Below are 17,555 nucleotides of genomic sequence, written 5' to 3'. Positions count from 1 at the left end.
AAGGTGACAGGGACGGAATATACGGCCATAGCCATTTCGGACCACGCTCCACATTGGGCAGACGTGGAGGTCATAGAATCATAGAATTTACAGTGCAGAAGGAGGCCATTCGGCCCATCGAGTCTGCACCGGCTCTTGGAAAGAGCACCCCACCCAAGGTCCACACCTCCACCCTATCCCCATAACCCAGTAACCCCACCCAACACTAAGGGAAATTTTGGACACTATGGGCAATTTAGCATTGCCAATCCACCTAACCCGCACATCTTTGGACTGTGGGAGGAAACCGGAGCACCCGGAGGAAACCCACGCACACACGAGGAGGATGTGCAGACTCCGCACAGACAGTGACCCAAGCCGGAATCGAACCTGGGACCCTGGAGCTGTGAAGCATTTGTGCTATCCACAATGCTACCGTGCTGCCCCAGAGGTAGGAGAGGAAAAAGAACAGCACCCACTCTGGAGAATGGATATGGGCTTATTGGCGGATGAGGGGTATGTTTAAGGGTGAGGGGGTGCATCGAAAGGTACTTGGAGCTTAATGACAATGGAGAGGTTCAGGTGGGAGTGGTCTGGGAGGCGTTGAAGGCAGTGGTTAGAGGGGAACTATATCCATAAGGGTACATAAAGGGATGCAAGATGGTAAAGAAAGGGAGCGATTGCAGAAAGAACCTCTGAGGGTGGACAGGCAATATGCGGAGGCACCGGAGGAGGGACTGTACAGGGAAAGACAAAGGCTACATGAGGAATTTGACCTGCTGACCACGGGTAAGGCAGAGGCACAGTGGAGGAGGGCACAGGGTGTACAGTTTGAGTATGGAGAGACGGCGAGTCGGCTACTGGCCCACCAATTGAGGAAGAGGGGAGCAGCGAGGGAGATAGGTGGGGTGAGAGATGAGGAGGGAGAGATGGAACGGGGAGCGGAGAGAGTGAACGGGGTGTTCAAGGCATTTTATGAGAGGTTATACAAGGCTCAGCCCCCGGAAGGGAAGGAGGGAATGATGCATTTCCTGGATCAGCTGGAATTCCCCAAGGTGAAGGAGCAGGAGAGGGCGGGACTGGGAGCGCAGATTGAGATGGAGGAGGTGGTAAAAGGGATTGGGAGCATGCAGGCGGGGAAGGCCCCGGGACCGGACGGATTCCCGGTAGAATTTTATAGGAAATATATGGACCTACTGGCCCCGCTTTTGACGAGAACCTTTAATGAGGCCAGGGAAAGGGGGCAGCTGCCCCCGACTATGTCGGAGGCAACGATATCGCTCCTTTTGAAGAAGGAAAAAGACCCGCTGCAGTGTGGGTCCTACAGGCCCATTTCCCTTTTAAATGTAGATGCTAAGCTCCTGGCTAAGGTGATGGTGACGAGGATAGAGGACTGTGTCCTGGGGGTGGTCCACGAGGATCAAACTGGGTTCGCTAAGGGGAGACAGCTGAACACGAACATACGGAGGTTGCTAGGGGTAATGATGATGCCCCCACCAGAGGGGGAGGCGGAGATAGTGGTGGCGATGGACGCCAAGAAAGCATTCGACAGAGTGGAGTGGGATTATCTGTGGGAGGTGCTGAGGAGATTTGGTTTTGGAGAAGGGTATAACGGATGGGTACAGCTGCTGTATAGGGCCCCAGTGGCGAGCGTGGTGACGAACAGACAGAGGTCTGACCACTTCCGTCTTCATAGAGGGACGAGGCAGGGGTGTCCCCTGTCTCCGTTACTGTTTGCATTGGCGATTGAGCCCCTGGCCATAGCACTGAGGGGCTCCAGGAAGTGGAGGGGAGTACTCAGGGGAGGAGAAGAACACCGGGTATCTTTGTATGCAGATGATTTATTGCTGTATGTTGCGGACCCAGTGGAGGGGATGCCTGAGATAATGCAGACACTTAGGGAGTTTGGGGAATTTTCGGGGTATAAATTGAATATGGGGAAGAATGAGTTGTTTGTGGTGCATCCGGGGGAGCAGAGCAGGGGAATAGATGACTTACCGCTGAGGAAGGTGACAAGAGATTTCCGGTACTTAGGGATTCAGATAGCCAGGAGTTGGGGAACCTTACATAGGCTTAATTTAACAAGATTGGTGGAACGGATGGAGGAGGATTTTAAGAGATGGGACATGGTGCCCCTGTCACTGGTGGGTAGGGTGCAGGCGGTCAAAATGGTAGTCCTTCTGAGATTCCTTTCTGTGTTTCAGTGCCTTCCGGTGATGGTCACAAAGGCTTTTTTCAAGAGAATTGAGAAAAGTGTCATGAGTTTTGTGTGGGCCGGGAAGACCCCGAGAGTGAGGAGGGGGTTCTTGCAGCGTAGCAGGGATAGGGGGGGGCTGGCACTACCGAGCCTAAGTGAATACTACTGGGCCGCCAATATCTCAATGGTGTGTAAGTGGATGGGAGAAGGGGAGGGAGCGGCGTGGAAGAGATTGGAGATGGCGTCCTGCAAAGGAACCAGCCTACAAGCAATGGTGACGGCGCCGTTGCCGTTCTCTCCGAAGAAATACACCACAAGTCCAGTGGTGGTGGCAACACTAAAAATTTGGGGGCAGTGGAGACGACATAGGGGAAGGACAGGAGCCTCGGTGCGGTCGCCGATAAGACATAACCATAGGTTTGTCCCGGGGAGAATGGATGGGGGATTTGGAGCATGGCAGAGAGCTGGGATTGTGCAACTGAGAGATCTGTTTGTAGACGGGACGTTTGCGAGTCTGGGAGCGCTGTAGGAAAAATATGGGTTGCCCCAAGGGAATGAATTTCGATACATGCAACTGAGGGCTTTTGCGAGGCAGCAGGTGAGGGAATTCCCGCAGCTCCCGATGCAGGAGATTCAAGATAGAGTGATCTCAGGCTCAGGGACATGGGTGGGGGGTGGTAGTGGGTCGGATATATACAGGGAAATGAGGGACGAGGGGGAGATCATGGTGGATGAGCTGAAGGGGAAATGGGAAGAGGAGCTGGGGGAAGAGATTGAGGAGGGGCTGTGGGCTGATGCCCTACGTAGGGTAAACTCGTCGTCCTCGTGCGCCAGGCTAAGCCTGATACAATTCAAGGTTTTACACAGGGCACATATGACCGGAGCAAGGCTCAGTAAATTTTTTGGGGTAGAGGATAGGTGTGGGAGATGCTCGAGAAGCCCAGCAAACCACACCCACATGTTTTGGTCATGTCCGGCACTGCAGGGGTTCTGGGTGGGGGTGGCAAAGGTGCTTTCGAAGGTGGTGGGGGTCCGGGTCGAGCCAGGCTGGGGGTTGGCTATATTCGGGGTTGCAGAAGATCCGGGAGTGCAGGAGGCGAAAGAGGCTGATGTCTTGGCCGTTGCGTCCCTGGTAGCCCGGCGAAGGATATTGCTTATATGGAAAGAAGCCAAACCCTCGGGTGTGGAGACCTGGATAAATGACATGGCAGGGTTTATAAAATTAGAACGGATAAAGTTCGCACTAAGGGGTTTGGCTCAAGGGCTCACCAGGCGGTGGCAACCGTTCATTGACTACCTCGCAGAACGATAAAGGAAATGGGAAGGTAACAGCAGCAACCCAGGGGGGGGGGGGGGAAAAGAGAGCCCGGGAGGGTCCTCAGGGGTGTTTTTGTATAGATATTTGTATTATGCTATGTATATTGGATTGTTTGATTTTATTTTGAGAGTTATTATTTTTGATATGGCAGTTGCCATTTAGTTTATATATATTATTTATTTATTTGTTAAAAACGGCCACTGTTATTTATACTGTTTTATTGTTGTAAAAAGGAAAACCTTTGTATTGTTTTGTTTGGCCAAAAAATTTGAATAAAATATATATTTTTTAAAAACTATCTATCTTTATCTTAAAAAGATCTGCTCTACAACATCCGAGTGTCTATCATTGCTTTACTGTGATTGTGATGATAGTTCACACTCCATACCTCCTCAGCAGTGTCGCCCGAGTGTGGTGCGTCATTGGTTGCGGAGACCCGTCGTTGCAGCTCACTGATTTGACCATCATAGTGTTCCTTCATTGCAGCGGCTCTGCTCTGTAGGGATGAGTACTGAGATAAAGAGACACAATAATTAAATACATCTGATGCAATGTGTAACCGAGAAGTCAAACAAATTGCAGTTAAATATGATTGAGGAAATGTTATTAGATACCATCAGGTTGTTGTATGGCCCAGAATCCTGGGTCTGCTATAGGCGCAAAAACGAAATTCTGGAATGCTTCAACCAAAGACACCCAACGACAGGGCAAAAACCACAAACCAAATCCTTCATTATGCTGGGCTCAATAGCATGGAGATTACCCTCCAGAATATTCAACTTATATAGGCAAGCCAAGCATCCCACATGTATCACAACAGATTCCCCAGCAGGTTCTGATATTCAGGGCAGCACAGTAGCATAGTGGTTAGCGCAGTTGCTTCACAGCTCCAGGATCCCCGGTTCGATTCCTGGCTTGGGTCATTGTCTGTGCGGAGTCTGCACGTTTTCCCCATGTATGCATGAGTTTCCTCCCACAGTCCGAAGATGTGCGGGTTAGGTGAATTGGCCATGCTAAATTGCCCTTAGTGCCGAAAAAGGTTAAGTGGGGTTACGGGGATAGGGTGGAGGTGTGGGCTTGGGTGGAGTGCTCTTTCCAAAGGACAGTACAGACTCGATGGGCCAAATGACCTCCTTCAGCACGCTAAATTCTATGAAATCCTATGAGATCTTCCATGGGGAACTGTCTCAAGGCAAATACATTAAGGTGGTCAGTCAAAAAGGAGATGGCTAGTCGTCAAGGGGCGGGGGGGGGGGGGGGGGGGGGGGGGGGGGTAAAGAGCCCCCCAACCCGGTTGATCACGTGGAATGTGAGAGGGCTGAACGGGCCGATTAAGAGGGCACGGGTACTCGTACACCTAAAGAAACTTAAGGCAGATGTGGTTATGCTTCAGGAGACGCATCTGAAGCTGATAGACCCGGTCAGACTACGCAAAAGGATGGGTGGGGCAGGTGTTTCATTCGGGGCTAGACGCAAAAAACGGGGTGGCCATACTAGTGGGGAAGCGGGTAATGTTTGAGGCAGACTATAGTGGCGGATAGTGGGGGCAGATACGTGATGGTGAGTGGCAAATTGCAAGGGGAGGCGGTGGTATTAGTGAACGTGTATGCCCCGAACTGGGATGATGCCAACTTTATGAGGCGTATGTTAGGACGAATCCCGGACCTAGAAGTGGGGAAGTTGGTAATGGGTGGAGATTTTAATACGGTGCTGGACCCAGGGCTGGACAGATCGAGGTCCAGGACCGGAAGGAGGCCAGCTGCAGCTAGGGTGCTTAAGGACTTTATGGAGCAGATGGGAGGAGTAGACCCCTGGAGATTTAGTAGACCTAGGAGTAAGGAGTTTTCGTTTTTCTCCTATGTCCACAAAGATTATTCACGAATAGATTTTTTTGTTTTGGGAAGGGCACTGATCCCAAAGGTGACGGGGACGGAGTACACGGCTATAGCCATTTCGGATCATGCTCCACATTGGGTGGACCTGGAGATAGGGGAAGAAAAACAACAGCGTCCACCCTGGAGAATGGACATGGGATTATTGGCAGATGAGGGGGGGTGTTTAAGGGTGAGGGGGTGTATTGAAAGGTACTTGGAACTCAATGATAATGGGGAGGTACAGGTGGGAGTGGTCTGGGAGGCGCTGAAGGCAATGGTTAGAGGGGAGCTGATATCTAACAGGGCACATAAAGGAAAGCAGGAGGGTAGGGAAAGGGAGCGGTTGTTGAAAGAACTTCTGAGGGTGGACAGACAATATGCCGAGGCACCGGAGGAGGGACTGTACAGGGAAAGGCAAAGGCTACATGTAGAATTCGACTTGTTGACTACGGGTAATGCAGAGGTACAATGGAGGAAGGCACAGGGTGTACAGTACGAATACGGGGAGAAGGCGAGCAGGTTGCTGGCCCACCAACTGAGGAAAAGGGGAGCAGCGAGGGAGATGGGGGGGGGGGGGTGAGAGATGAGGAGGGAGAGACGGAGCGGGGAACGGAGAGAGTGAATGGAGTGTTCAAGGCATTTTACGAAAGATTATATGAAGCTCAGCCCCCGGATGGGAAGGAGAGAATGATGTGCTTTCTGGATCAGCTGGAATTTCCTAAGGTGGAGGAGCAGGAGAGGGTGGGACTGGGAGCACAGATTGAGACGGAGGAAGTAGTGAAAGGGATTGGGAGCATGCAGGCGGGGAAGGCCCCGGGACCAGACGGATTCCCAGTTGAATTCTATAGGAAATATACGGACTTGCTGGTCCCGCTACTGATGAGAACCTTTAATGAGGCGAGGGAAAGGGGGCAGCTGCCCCCGGCTATGTCAGAGGCAACGATATCGCTCCTCCTACAGGCCCATTTCCCTCCTGAATGTGGACGCTAAGATTCTGGCCAAGGTAATGGCAATGAGGATAGAGGATTGTGTCCCGGGGGTGGTTCATGAGGACCAAACTGGGTTTGTGAAGGGGAGACAGCTGAACATGAACATACGGAGGTTGCTAGGGGTAATGATGATGCCCCCACCAGAGGGGGAAGCGGAGATAGTGGTGGCGATGGATGCCGAGAAAGCATTTGATAGAGTGGAGTGGGATTATTTGTGGGAGGTGCTGAGGAGATTTGGCTTTGGGGATGGGTATATCAGGTGGGTACAGTTGCTGTATAGGGCCCCGATGGCGAGCGTGGTCACGAATGGACGGGGGTCTGACTATTTTCGGCTCCATAGAGGGACGAGGGGGGGGGGGGGGGGGGGGCTGGCACTACCGAGCCTAAGTGAGTACTACTGGGCCGCCAATGTTTGAATGGTGTGTAAGTGGATGGGAGAAGGGGAGGGAGCGGCGTGGAAGAGATTGGAGAGGGCGTCCTGCAGGGGGACTAGCCTACAAGCAATGGTGACGGCACCGTTGCCGTTCTCACCAAAGAAATACACCACAAGCCCGGTGGTGGTGGCTACATTGAAAATCTGGGGGCAGTGGAGACGGCATAGGGGAAGGACGGGAGCTTCGGTGCGGTCCCCGATAAGAAACAATCATAGGTTCGTTCCGGGGAGAATGGATGGGGGATTTGGAGCATGGCAAAGAGCTGGGGTAGTACAACTGAGAGATCTGTTTGTAGATGGGACGTTTGCGAGTCTGGGAGCGCTGACGGAAAAATATGGGTTGCCCCAAGGGAATGCATTTCGGTACATGCAACTGAGGGCTTTCGCGAGGCAACAGGTGAGGGAATTCCCGCAGCTCCCGACGCAGGAGGTGCAGGATAGAGTGATCTCAGAGACATGGGTGGGGGATGGTAAGGTGTCGGACATATACAGGGAAATGAGGGACGAGGGGGAGATCATGGTAGATGAGCTGAAAGGGAAATGGAAAGAAGAACTGGGGGAGGAGATTGAGGAGGGGCTGTGGGCTGATGCCCTACATAGGGTAAACTCATCGTCCTCGTGTGCCAGGCTAAGCCTGATACAATTTAAGGTGTTACACAGGGCGCATATGACTGGAGCACGGCTTAATAAATTTTTGGGGGTAGAGAATAGGTGTGCGAGATGCTCGAGGGGCCCAGCGAATCACACCCACATGTTCTGGTCATGCCCGGCACTACAGGGGTTCTGGGTGGGGGTGGCAAAGGTGCTTTCGAAGGTGGTGGGGGTCCGGGTCGAACCAAGCTGGGGGTTGGCTATATTTGGGGTTGCAGAAGAGCCGGGAGTGCAGGAGGCGAGAGAGGCTGACGTGTTGGTCTTTGCGTCCCTTGTAGCCCGTCGCAGGATATTGTTAATGTGGAAGGAAGCCAAACCCCCGGGTGTGGAGACATGGATAAACGACATGGCAGGGTTTATAAAGTTAGAACGGATTAAGTTTGTGTTAAGGGGTTCGGCTCAGGGGTTCACCAGGCGGTGGCAACCGTTCGTCGATTACCTCACTGAAAGATAGAGGGAATGGAGAAGAAGTAGACAACAGCAGCAACCCGGGGGGGGGGGGAGAAAGGAATCGGGACAGACTCTCAGGGATGTTATTGTATATGTATAGGTATTTGTTATAGGTAATTGTATGTTGGATTGTATTTTTGGAGAGTATTTATTTTGGATAAGGCAGTTTTGTTTTTGTTTATATATTATTTATTTATTTGTTTAAAACTGGCCACTGTTATTTATATTGCTTTATTGTTGTGTAAAAGAAACACTATGTACTGTTATGTTTGGCCAAAAATCTTGAATAAAATATATTTTTTTAAAAAGGTGGTCAGTCAAAACAATACAAGGACACAAGAGCCTTACAGATTTCTACATTGCAAACCACCACTCTTGGGAGAACACTGCATCCGGCATGTGGGAGCAAGCACTGAAATTTGGTTCAGTATGCTTCAAGGACCATCAACAGCAAACTCAGAACATCGTACGCACCTAGAGGAAAGCTGGAGGTGGCACCGCACACCAGAAATTCCCCCAAACACCTAAATCACAACATGAATTATCGGTTCTGAGGATGTCCATGCTGATCCTGCAGTGTACTCTTCAGTCGTATGGACCCAAAGACAATAGGGTCACTTACAGATTGGACATTATCTGATAATGAAGAGTCTACCATTACTATCAGATACCATGGTTATAGCTCAGCAAATATGGCACTAATTTTATTTGATGTGTAAAATGACACAAGACAACAGAACAATAAGATGCAAGAAGAAACTACTTCCTCCAGAGGCTGATCAATTCTAAATGAGGCACAAGTGCACAGAGAGCAAAACTAAGAATTAGAAAGAGCAAAAATGTTCAAACATATAAATAAAGCAAGACTACATTAAACAATAGATCTGGCTTCTGAGTGATTCCTGGTAACATCTTATAAATTTTGAAAATAACATTCGTCCAACATTAGCAGGGTCTTCAGAAATCTGCTGAGTTGGAAAGCACAGTTTGAATAGAGCATTCCAAGTACAACCAGCACCTACCAATCTAGCACCTAGGCTTTGACAAAGAGTTATCGAGACTCAAAACATTAGCTCCCTTCTCTCTCCACGGATGCTGTCAGACCTGCTGAGATTGTCCAGTATTTTCTGTTTTTGTTTCAGATTCCAACATTCACAATAATTTGCTTTTATCAGTACCTACAGAACTCGGCCAGCTCTTTCAGATTGTGGCAGGGTATTTTTAAATCGGGCAAAGATTACCAAAGTGGAAACATCTGCTTTACCGAGAGTCACTGGTACCCACAGAACCCTAATGCTCCGTGAGGACACCTTTTATAACAAAAGAGATTTTGTCTGCAAAGTCTGATAAGTTGAAGTCCAATGATAGAAGGTAAGACAACGAAGAAAGAGAACTGGCGAAATAAAATATTTGGGGTCAAGGACTCCACCTTGCCGCACTGTCCCCATATTTGTTCTTATTATTTCATGGGTGTGTTACTAGCTAAGGCCAGAATCTGTTACCCACCTCTAATTTCCCTTGGGGAGGTAATGATGAGCCGCCAGCTTGAACCACTGCAGTCCATATGGTACAGATGCACATACACACAGTGCTCTTAGGAAAGGAGTTTCAGTGCTCTGATCCAAAGACAGTGAAAGAACAGCAATATAGATCCAATTCAGGACAGTGTGGGGCTTGGAGGGGAAGTTACAGGTGGTGGTGTTCCCATGCTTCTGCTGCCTTGTCCTTCTAGGTGGTAAAGGTGTGGGTTTAGAAGGTGCCGTCGAAGGAGGCTTGGCAAGCTGCTGCAATGCATCTTGTACAGGGTACACATGGCTGCCACTGTGTATTGGCAGTGGAGGAAGTGAATGGTTAAGGTGGTGGGTGAGCTGCCATCAAATGAGCGAGCTTTGTTCCTTAGTGTTAATTTTCCTGTGTGTTGTTGGAGTCACACTTATTCAGGCTAGTATTGCATCACACTCCTGATTTGTAAATGGAAGACAGACAATGGGGTGTCAGGAGGAGAGTTCCTCACAAGCCGCTGATCTGCTTTTACATAGAACATACAATGCAGAAGGAGGCCATTCGGCCCATCGAGTCTGCACCGACCCACTTAAGCCCTCACTTTCCCCCCATCCCCGTAACCCAATAACCCCTCCTAACCCTGATGGATGATTAAACCATAGACCACAAGACATGGGAGCAAAATTAGGCCATTCGGAAATGTTTCTCATCCCCATTCTTCTGCCCCCCCCCCCACCCCTCCATAACCCCTGATTAATGGACATGTGACTTTAAGGCAGGCAGCCTGTATCTATAATTCAAGAAGAATCCAGAAGGCGGTGCTAGTTTAAACTGGAGCTGCAGACTGGTCGGCACCAGTGAAAGAGATGGGTTGGGACTCGGTTTGATTGATTTGGCTGGTGGCCAATGAATAGGCCCAAAAGGTTGCATTCTACCCTGTAACAGGTGGTGATTGGGTCTTATCCCACTGGGATGCCTTTCAGAGTCCCACGGTTTCAGTTTGACTCTGAGCAGCAGACAGACATGAACCTCTCCATTTTTCTCCAGAAAGGCTGAACTGGCAGAGAGCCTGGATGAATCGAATTATAGGAGAACCATTACAGGCTGTGGAAGCAAAGAATCAGCTAACTCTCTTCAGAAAGGCACAGGCAAGACTCTGCTAACTCTCTCCGGAAAGACTGATATGAACTATATCTCTCTCGTCAGGATGCCGGAGAGTACTGCATTTTCAAAATTGCAGAAAACCTGAATGAATCTACAGAGAAGACTATTCCAGGATATAAACAAGATCTGCAATCTTGCTGTGAAGAAAAGTGTGCTAAAAACATCTGAAACAAAGACTCTTTTCCTTTCACTTATGATTTTTACCCCTTTCCACCTCTGTTTTTAAATTTTTTTTATTTATAAATTTAGAGTACCCAATTCATTTTTTCCAATTAAGGGGCAATTTAGCGTGGCCAATCCACTTACCCTGCACATCTTTGGGTTGTGGGGGCCAAACCCATGCAAACACGGGGCGAAAGTGCAAACTCCACACACACAGTGACCCAGAGCCGGGATCGAACCTGGGACCTCGGCGCCGTGAGGCAGCAGGGCTAACCCACTGCGCCACCATGCTGCCCCTCCACCTCTGTATTTGTGTGACGTGTGTGTGTGTGAGTGTGTGTGTATGTGTGTGTGTATATCACCAAAAATCTGTCCTTGTCCACTCACGTCGACGCTACGACCAAGAAAGCACAACAGCGCCTATACTTCCTCAGAAAACTAAGGAAATTCGGAATGTCCACATTAACTCCTACCAACTTTTACATTTGCACCATAGAAAGCATCCTATCTGGCTGCATCACAGCCTGGCATAGCAACTGCTCGGCCCAAGACCGCAAGAAACTTCAGAGAGTCGTGAACACCGCCCAGTCCATCACACTAACCTGTCTCCCATCCATTGACTCCATCTGTACCTCCCGCTGCCTGGGGAAAGCGGGCAGTATAATCAAAGACCCCTCCCACCCGGCTTACTCACTCTTCCAACTGGCAGGAGATACAAAAGTCTGTGAACACGCATGAACAGACTCAAAAACAGCTTCTTTCCTGCTGTTACCAGACTCCTAAACGACCCTCTTATGGAGTGGCCTGATTAACACAACACCACTGTATGCTTCACCCGATGCTGGTGTTTATGTAGTTACATTGTGTATCTTGTGTTGCCCTATTATGTATTTTCTTTTCTTTTCATATACTTAATGATCTGTTGAGCTGCTCGCAGAAAAATGCTTTTCACTGTACCTCGGTACACACTTTCACTGTACCTCTGTACACGTGACAATTACACGTGACGATTACCCAATCCATAAATAAATTTTTTTAATGTATATATACACATGTGTATATATGTATGTGTGTATATATATATACATACAAATATAAATATATATACATTAATTGTATTGACATTTACAAACCTTGTGACTAATTATTGGGCAGCCAAGGGCCAAACACTTCAGGCATTTTTAATCGGAATTATTGGTTAATTTACTTGTGTTGCAACTCCAGGGCACTTGCGGCTGGAATTGCCCATGCACTAGCCCAGGGTATCATACCAACAGGACAATCCCATCATCCCAGGAATCAGCCTGGTGACCCTGCATTGCACTTCCTCTGGATCAAGTATGTTCCTCCTTCGGCAAGGGACCAATACGCTATACAGAGTTACAGGTGTGTTTCCTGCTCCAAGGACGTCAGGAAATGCAAGTTCTCTCTAATCAACTCTGTTCTTATGTTTCTGTTGTCGTGCAGGAGCACACAATCCACCCCCCCCACCACTTCAGGGCTGGACAAATCTATGCTTCTTGCCAAATTGAATACCTGAACAATTTTAACATAGTGTTTCCACACAAGCACAAACATCATTACCCGCTCCTTCAGTGCTTGCAGCTCATCTGTCTGTTCCTGGAGGGACGACAGCCTCTCTTCCTCCACTTGACGAGACTGTTTCAATGACGCTAACTGGAGAATGACAACAGGAATTACAATGTGAAAAGGTAGCAGCGGTTCAAGTGCAGAGCAATTCCCATCACTCTTTTCCACCCCCAACAGTTACAACACAGAAACACTAACCAGCTGTAACCAAATTCCTGAAGAGGGGATAAATACCGTGAGCAATTCTGAGGGGATGAAAGCACGACTAGCTATAGTGAACTAGCAAATTAGGTTAAGGGATAAGTCATTAGAAATGCAGTGGTGGACATTTAAGGGGATATTTCAGAATACAGAAAAGGGACATTCCAATAAGGAAAATTCCAAGGGTAGGACCTTGGACCCACCATCAGCAACTAACTAAAAGAAAAAGCACATAATTGCACAAAGATCAGAAGATTGGGCAGAATATAAGAAATAGCAAAGATTGACCAAAAGATTGGCAAGGAAGGGGAAAAAAGTACAATGCTAGCTGGAAATATAAAGTCAGATAGTAAGAATTTCTATAGATATTTAAATAAGAAAAGAGTCAACAAAGTGAGCATTGGTCCTATAGAAAGGGAGCCTTGGGAGTTAATAATGGAAAATAAGTAGATGGCAGATGAATTGAACCGGTGTCTTGCATCAGTCTTCATTATAGAGGATACAAATAACATCCAGATATAGTTGTAAATCAGGAAATGAAAGGAAGGGTGGAAATTACAATCAGCAGGGAAGCGGTACTGAGAATAATGTTGGAACTACGGGCTAACAGGTCCACGGGTACTGAAAGACTTCATCCTAGAGTCTTAAAACAAGTAACTAGTGAGATAGTTTGTGTGTTGATTTTAATATTCCAAAATTTCTTTTAATAAGGAACAGTTTCATTAGATTGGAAAATAGCAAATATAACTACTGTATTCAAAAAGTAAGACAGAAAGTAGGAAGCTACAGGCCAGTTAGATTAACATCTGTTATGGGAAATGTTAGGAAATATTATTAAAGATATTATAGCAGGGCACTTGTGAAAAAATAGTAATCAGGCAGACTCTTCTTGATTTCATGAAAGAGAAATCAAGTTTAATCAATTTATTGAAGTTATTTGAAGGAGTAACATATGCTGTGGGTAAAGGAGAACCAATGTATTATATTTCAATTTCCAAATGGAATTTGACACGGTGTTACATCAAATATTATTGCAAAAAATAAAAGCTCAAGGTGACATATTGACATGGATGGAAGACTGGCTAGCTAACAGGAAACAGATAGCAAGCTTAACTGGGTCTTTTTCACCTGAAGAAGGAGCAGTGCTCCGAAAGCTAGTGAGTCGAAACAAACCTGTTGCACTTTAACCTGGTGTTGTAAAACTTCTTACTGTGCCCACCCCAGTCCAATGCCGGCATCTCTATATCATGATCTTTTTTTGGTTGACAAGATGCAACAAGTGGTGTGCCACAGGAATCGGTGCTGGGATCTCAACTGTTTAAATTTATATGAACGACTTGGAGGAAGGGACCGAAGATATGGTTGCTAAATTTGCTGATGACACAAAGATAGTTAGGAGTAATACTCTGATTTCTCCCCCAATTGAGACATCCTTCAATGGCTTCTAGAATTTTCCAAATCTTCTAGGTTATCACTGAACTTTGCAGCACGGTATGCCTTCCTTCAATTCAATACCATCCTTACCTTCCTGAGAAAGGTTGTTTTCTCCTGGATGGTGTCAAGCTTCAAGGGTTGTTGGAGCTGCACTCATCCAGGCAAGTGGGAGCATTCCATCACACTCTTGAATTGTGCCTTTTAGATGGTTGACAGGCTTTGCAGAGACAGGGGGCAAGTTACTAGCTGCAGGATGCTCAGCCTCTGACCTGCTCATGTTGCCACAATATTTATGTCCAGTCACGTTTCTGGTTAATGGCAACTTTCAGGCTATCAGTAGTGTTGGATTCAGCAAAGGCGGTGTCACTGAACATTGTGGCTGAAACGTTACTCGTGTTACATTATTATTACAAAGATCAGGTTCGTATTTCCAGGAATTTAGAAGGTTGTGTGTGATTTCAAAGTTAAGATATGTGGAACAAACAGGGCATCTAGAGGGAAACTATTTCCACAGGTACGGGAGTAGAGGCCTTGGGTGTACAGTCCAAAAATTAGAGTTCGATCCTTCAGGTGCACAATTAAGAAAAGTTTTGATACTGTACAGATTTATTAATGACAGTCATATTTATGGGGCCTCCCCTTATAAGTGGAAACATCTTCTCACATGTGCCATCCTGTGTCCTTTTGAAATTTTGAAGTTCAGGTCAACCCTCTTGCAAAGTGCCGCAGCCACCTGAGTGTTCCCACACAGAGCAAAGCATCAATTCTGGTACCACCCTCACAATAATTTCTACATTCACTTAAGTGCCTCTATATCCTTTTTTCTAATATTAGAGACCAGAACCTTGTAGACACACACTAAACTCACCATCCCATACAAACTCATACCACTTCCCTATGTAGATAATTAACACCCCTTGCGGAAAACTCATGCATATCACCACCAGGCAAAAACAAAAGGTTTAACTGTGATGCCGACATTCATCATCTAGGCTTGGATTAACAGTGGCTATTTTGCCAAGGCGTCACCCATGGCTCAGCTGGTAGCACTCTTGCCTTTGTGTCAGGAGATCATAATCTGGAGACTTAAAATGAATAATACAGCCCAACATTCCAATGTTGTACCAAGGGAGTGCTGCATGAGACCTTATGCTGAGGTCCCGTCTGTCCTCTCCGGTATTTATGTTCAGGAAGGACAGCAGTGAAGTTCTACCGGTGTCTCAGCCAATAATTATTGCTCGGCCAACATAGTCAAAACAAATATGATAAATACCATTTTGATATTTATGGGATCTCACTTTGAAAAAAATAGCTGCTGCATTTCTAATATTTATTACACTTTAATACTTCATTGGCTGTAAAGTGCTGAGGGACACCCCACGGTTAAGGAGAGCTCTTTCCATCTTTCCTGGTGTTGACAATAGACTTCTGACATTTGACCAATTAGATCCTAACATTAGGCAGCAGCAACTTTGAGAGAAGAGGTGAGACATGCTTTGTGTGCAGAAAACAAGAAAAGGCGATTAATTTTTAAAACTACATCAGTGATACCTGGTAACACAGCACACCAGGTATAAAACAAAGGCCCTGATCATTCTCCAGGTTACAATCCATAGAATCACAGACTGGTTACAGAACAGAGGACAATTCAGCTCATCTCATCCAGAACAATGTCCAAAGAATCTAAAGTCCTCACTCCTGCAATCTGCAACCATACATTTATCTACTTTACCCTATATCTATACTCACGAGTGCGTCACTGGACCAATCCTGAAACTACTAACTTTGAGGTCCTACTTGCTGCTGTACTTTCCACCTCCCTAAAATCTACCCGCAAGATCTCTTCCCTCTTTCTATCCACATTGATTTCACAAAAGGGTTGGTAGGTTATTGCAAGCTGCTCTAATGGGTGTCACAACAGCAAACACAGTTTCCTAATGGAGGAAAGAAATGAGCCATTGCATACAGATTGGCATGAAAGGCATAAAGAGAACACCGCCTCCCCTTTGGAAGCGATGATTAAAATTAAAACAAGATTCTTCTAGTGCTGTGCCAATTCAATGGACAAGCCTCCCCCACACATTTGAACAAAGGGACTGGGATCACTGGATCCTGCATGTCCAGTCATCTAAGGCATTACCCACCTTTGCCTCCAGATGGGAGATCACAAGTTCCTGGCCTTCCCGCTGTTCACAGACTTCTCTATACTGCTGACTGTGCTGCTCCTTGGTTAATGTCAGCATCCGGTCGCTCTTGGCCTGCCACTGAGATTCCAGCTCTGCCTGCATCACTGCAATCTGAGTAAAAGCACAAAAGGAGCTAAATTCCAAGTATATTTTAATGACATGGCATGCACGAATAATATTCTTCAAATAAAGCACACATTTACAGCACTATCAGCCTATGGTATAGATGCACAAAAGATACACATGAAACTACATGCAAAATTATTTATTTTAACATATAAAAGTAACATAAGAGACTCAACTATAATATTTAAAAGTAGTACTTGTTAAATTGTGGTTAGTGCACCGCCATGCAGTTACTTTATCCATAGGGACAGAACCGGATCCACACCTGTAGTGCTTGACAACTCACTCTCCAGGTTAAAATTCATAGATACATAAAATGGTTTACAGTACAGGAGGCCATTCAGCCCATCATGTCCAGAGCCAGTCCCAATGTCCCAGGAATCAAAAGTCTTGAACTCCTGCATTACCTCAGCAGTCACACATTCATCTGCTCTACTCTGTTTCTATATTCACTGGTGTAAGACAAAGGAAGCAATTCAGAAACGACTACCTTTCGAGTCCTGCTTGTTGGTGTCCTTCCCATCTTCCTAGCTGAGCTTCTGAATACATCAGCAAGACTGCAGAGTTCCACCTCCATACCATCGCACCTGTCTCAACTTATCTCAGCTGTAAAGTTCATTTATACCCTTAGAACCTTGAAACCTATCCAGTGTGTTCCTGGCCAGCCCCCCACTTTGCAACCTCCATAAACCTCTGTACTCAAACTTGCAGAAATTCCTATTCATCCATCATATCATTGCTGCCTGGCCTACATTGACTCACGATACAGCAATACCACAATTTTAGGATTCTCGTCCTTATTTTCCCAAGTCCCTCCCTGGCCTCAAAGAACAGTACAGCACAGGAACAGGCCCTTCGGTCCTCCAAGCCTGTACCGATCGTGATACCAACTTTGGTCAAAACCCTTAGCACTTTCTTGTGCCGTATGCCTCTAAACCCATCCTATTCATCTCATCTCATATTTGTCAAGATGCCTTTTGAACACCTTGTCCCTCCCTTTCTCTGTAATCCACTCTGGTCTTACAACCTTCCCAGATCCCCACACTCCTCCATTTCTGATCCATTATGTATTCTAAAAATGTATGCTCCAGCACCGGAAACCTGTCTAGGCCCAATTTCTCCTGAAACGTTTTCATTTCTCCTCTCATTTAAAATGCTCCTCAAAATTACTGCTTTGACAAAGCTTTTGTCACTTGCCCACATGTCTCCCAATGTGGTTGATTGTCAAATTTTATTTGGTAACGCTCCTGCATTGGGAAGTTTTACGATACAAAAGCTCCATACAAATGCAAGTTGTG

At 46.8% G+C, this 17,555-nt stretch overlaps 1 protein-coding gene across 2 annotated transcripts in view; it reads right to left on the bottom strand.

The window, feature by feature from the left end:
• The window catches only part of fkbp15b (FKBP prolyl isomerase family member 15b), a 171,687-nt gene that overhangs the window by 21,280 nt on the left and 132,852 nt on the right, over window positions 1–17,555 (bottom strand). For both annotated transcript variants that reach the window (XM_072488175.1, XM_072488176.1), the window contains exons 23-25: window positions 16,090–16,242; window positions 12,305–12,397; window positions 3,883–4,005 (exon numbers count right to left, since the gene is read on the bottom strand). In XM_072488175.1, coding sequence (XP_072344276.1) covers window positions 3,883–4,005; window positions 12,305–12,397; window positions 16,090–16,242 — 369 coding nt within the window. The remainder of the gene's footprint in view (window positions 1–3,882; window positions 4,006–12,304; window positions 12,398–16,089; window positions 16,243–17,555) is intronic.

This window comes from Scyliorhinus torazame, chromosome 22 (assembly GCF_047496885.1).
Source record: "Scyliorhinus torazame isolate Kashiwa2021f chromosome 22, sScyTor2.1, whole genome shotgun sequence".
NCBI lineage: Eukaryota > Metazoa > Chordata > Chondrichthyes > Carcharhiniformes > Scyliorhinidae > Scyliorhinus > Scyliorhinus torazame.
Note: the sequence above shows the minus strand (reverse complement) of the source record. Positions and strands in the feature narration are given on the sequence as shown.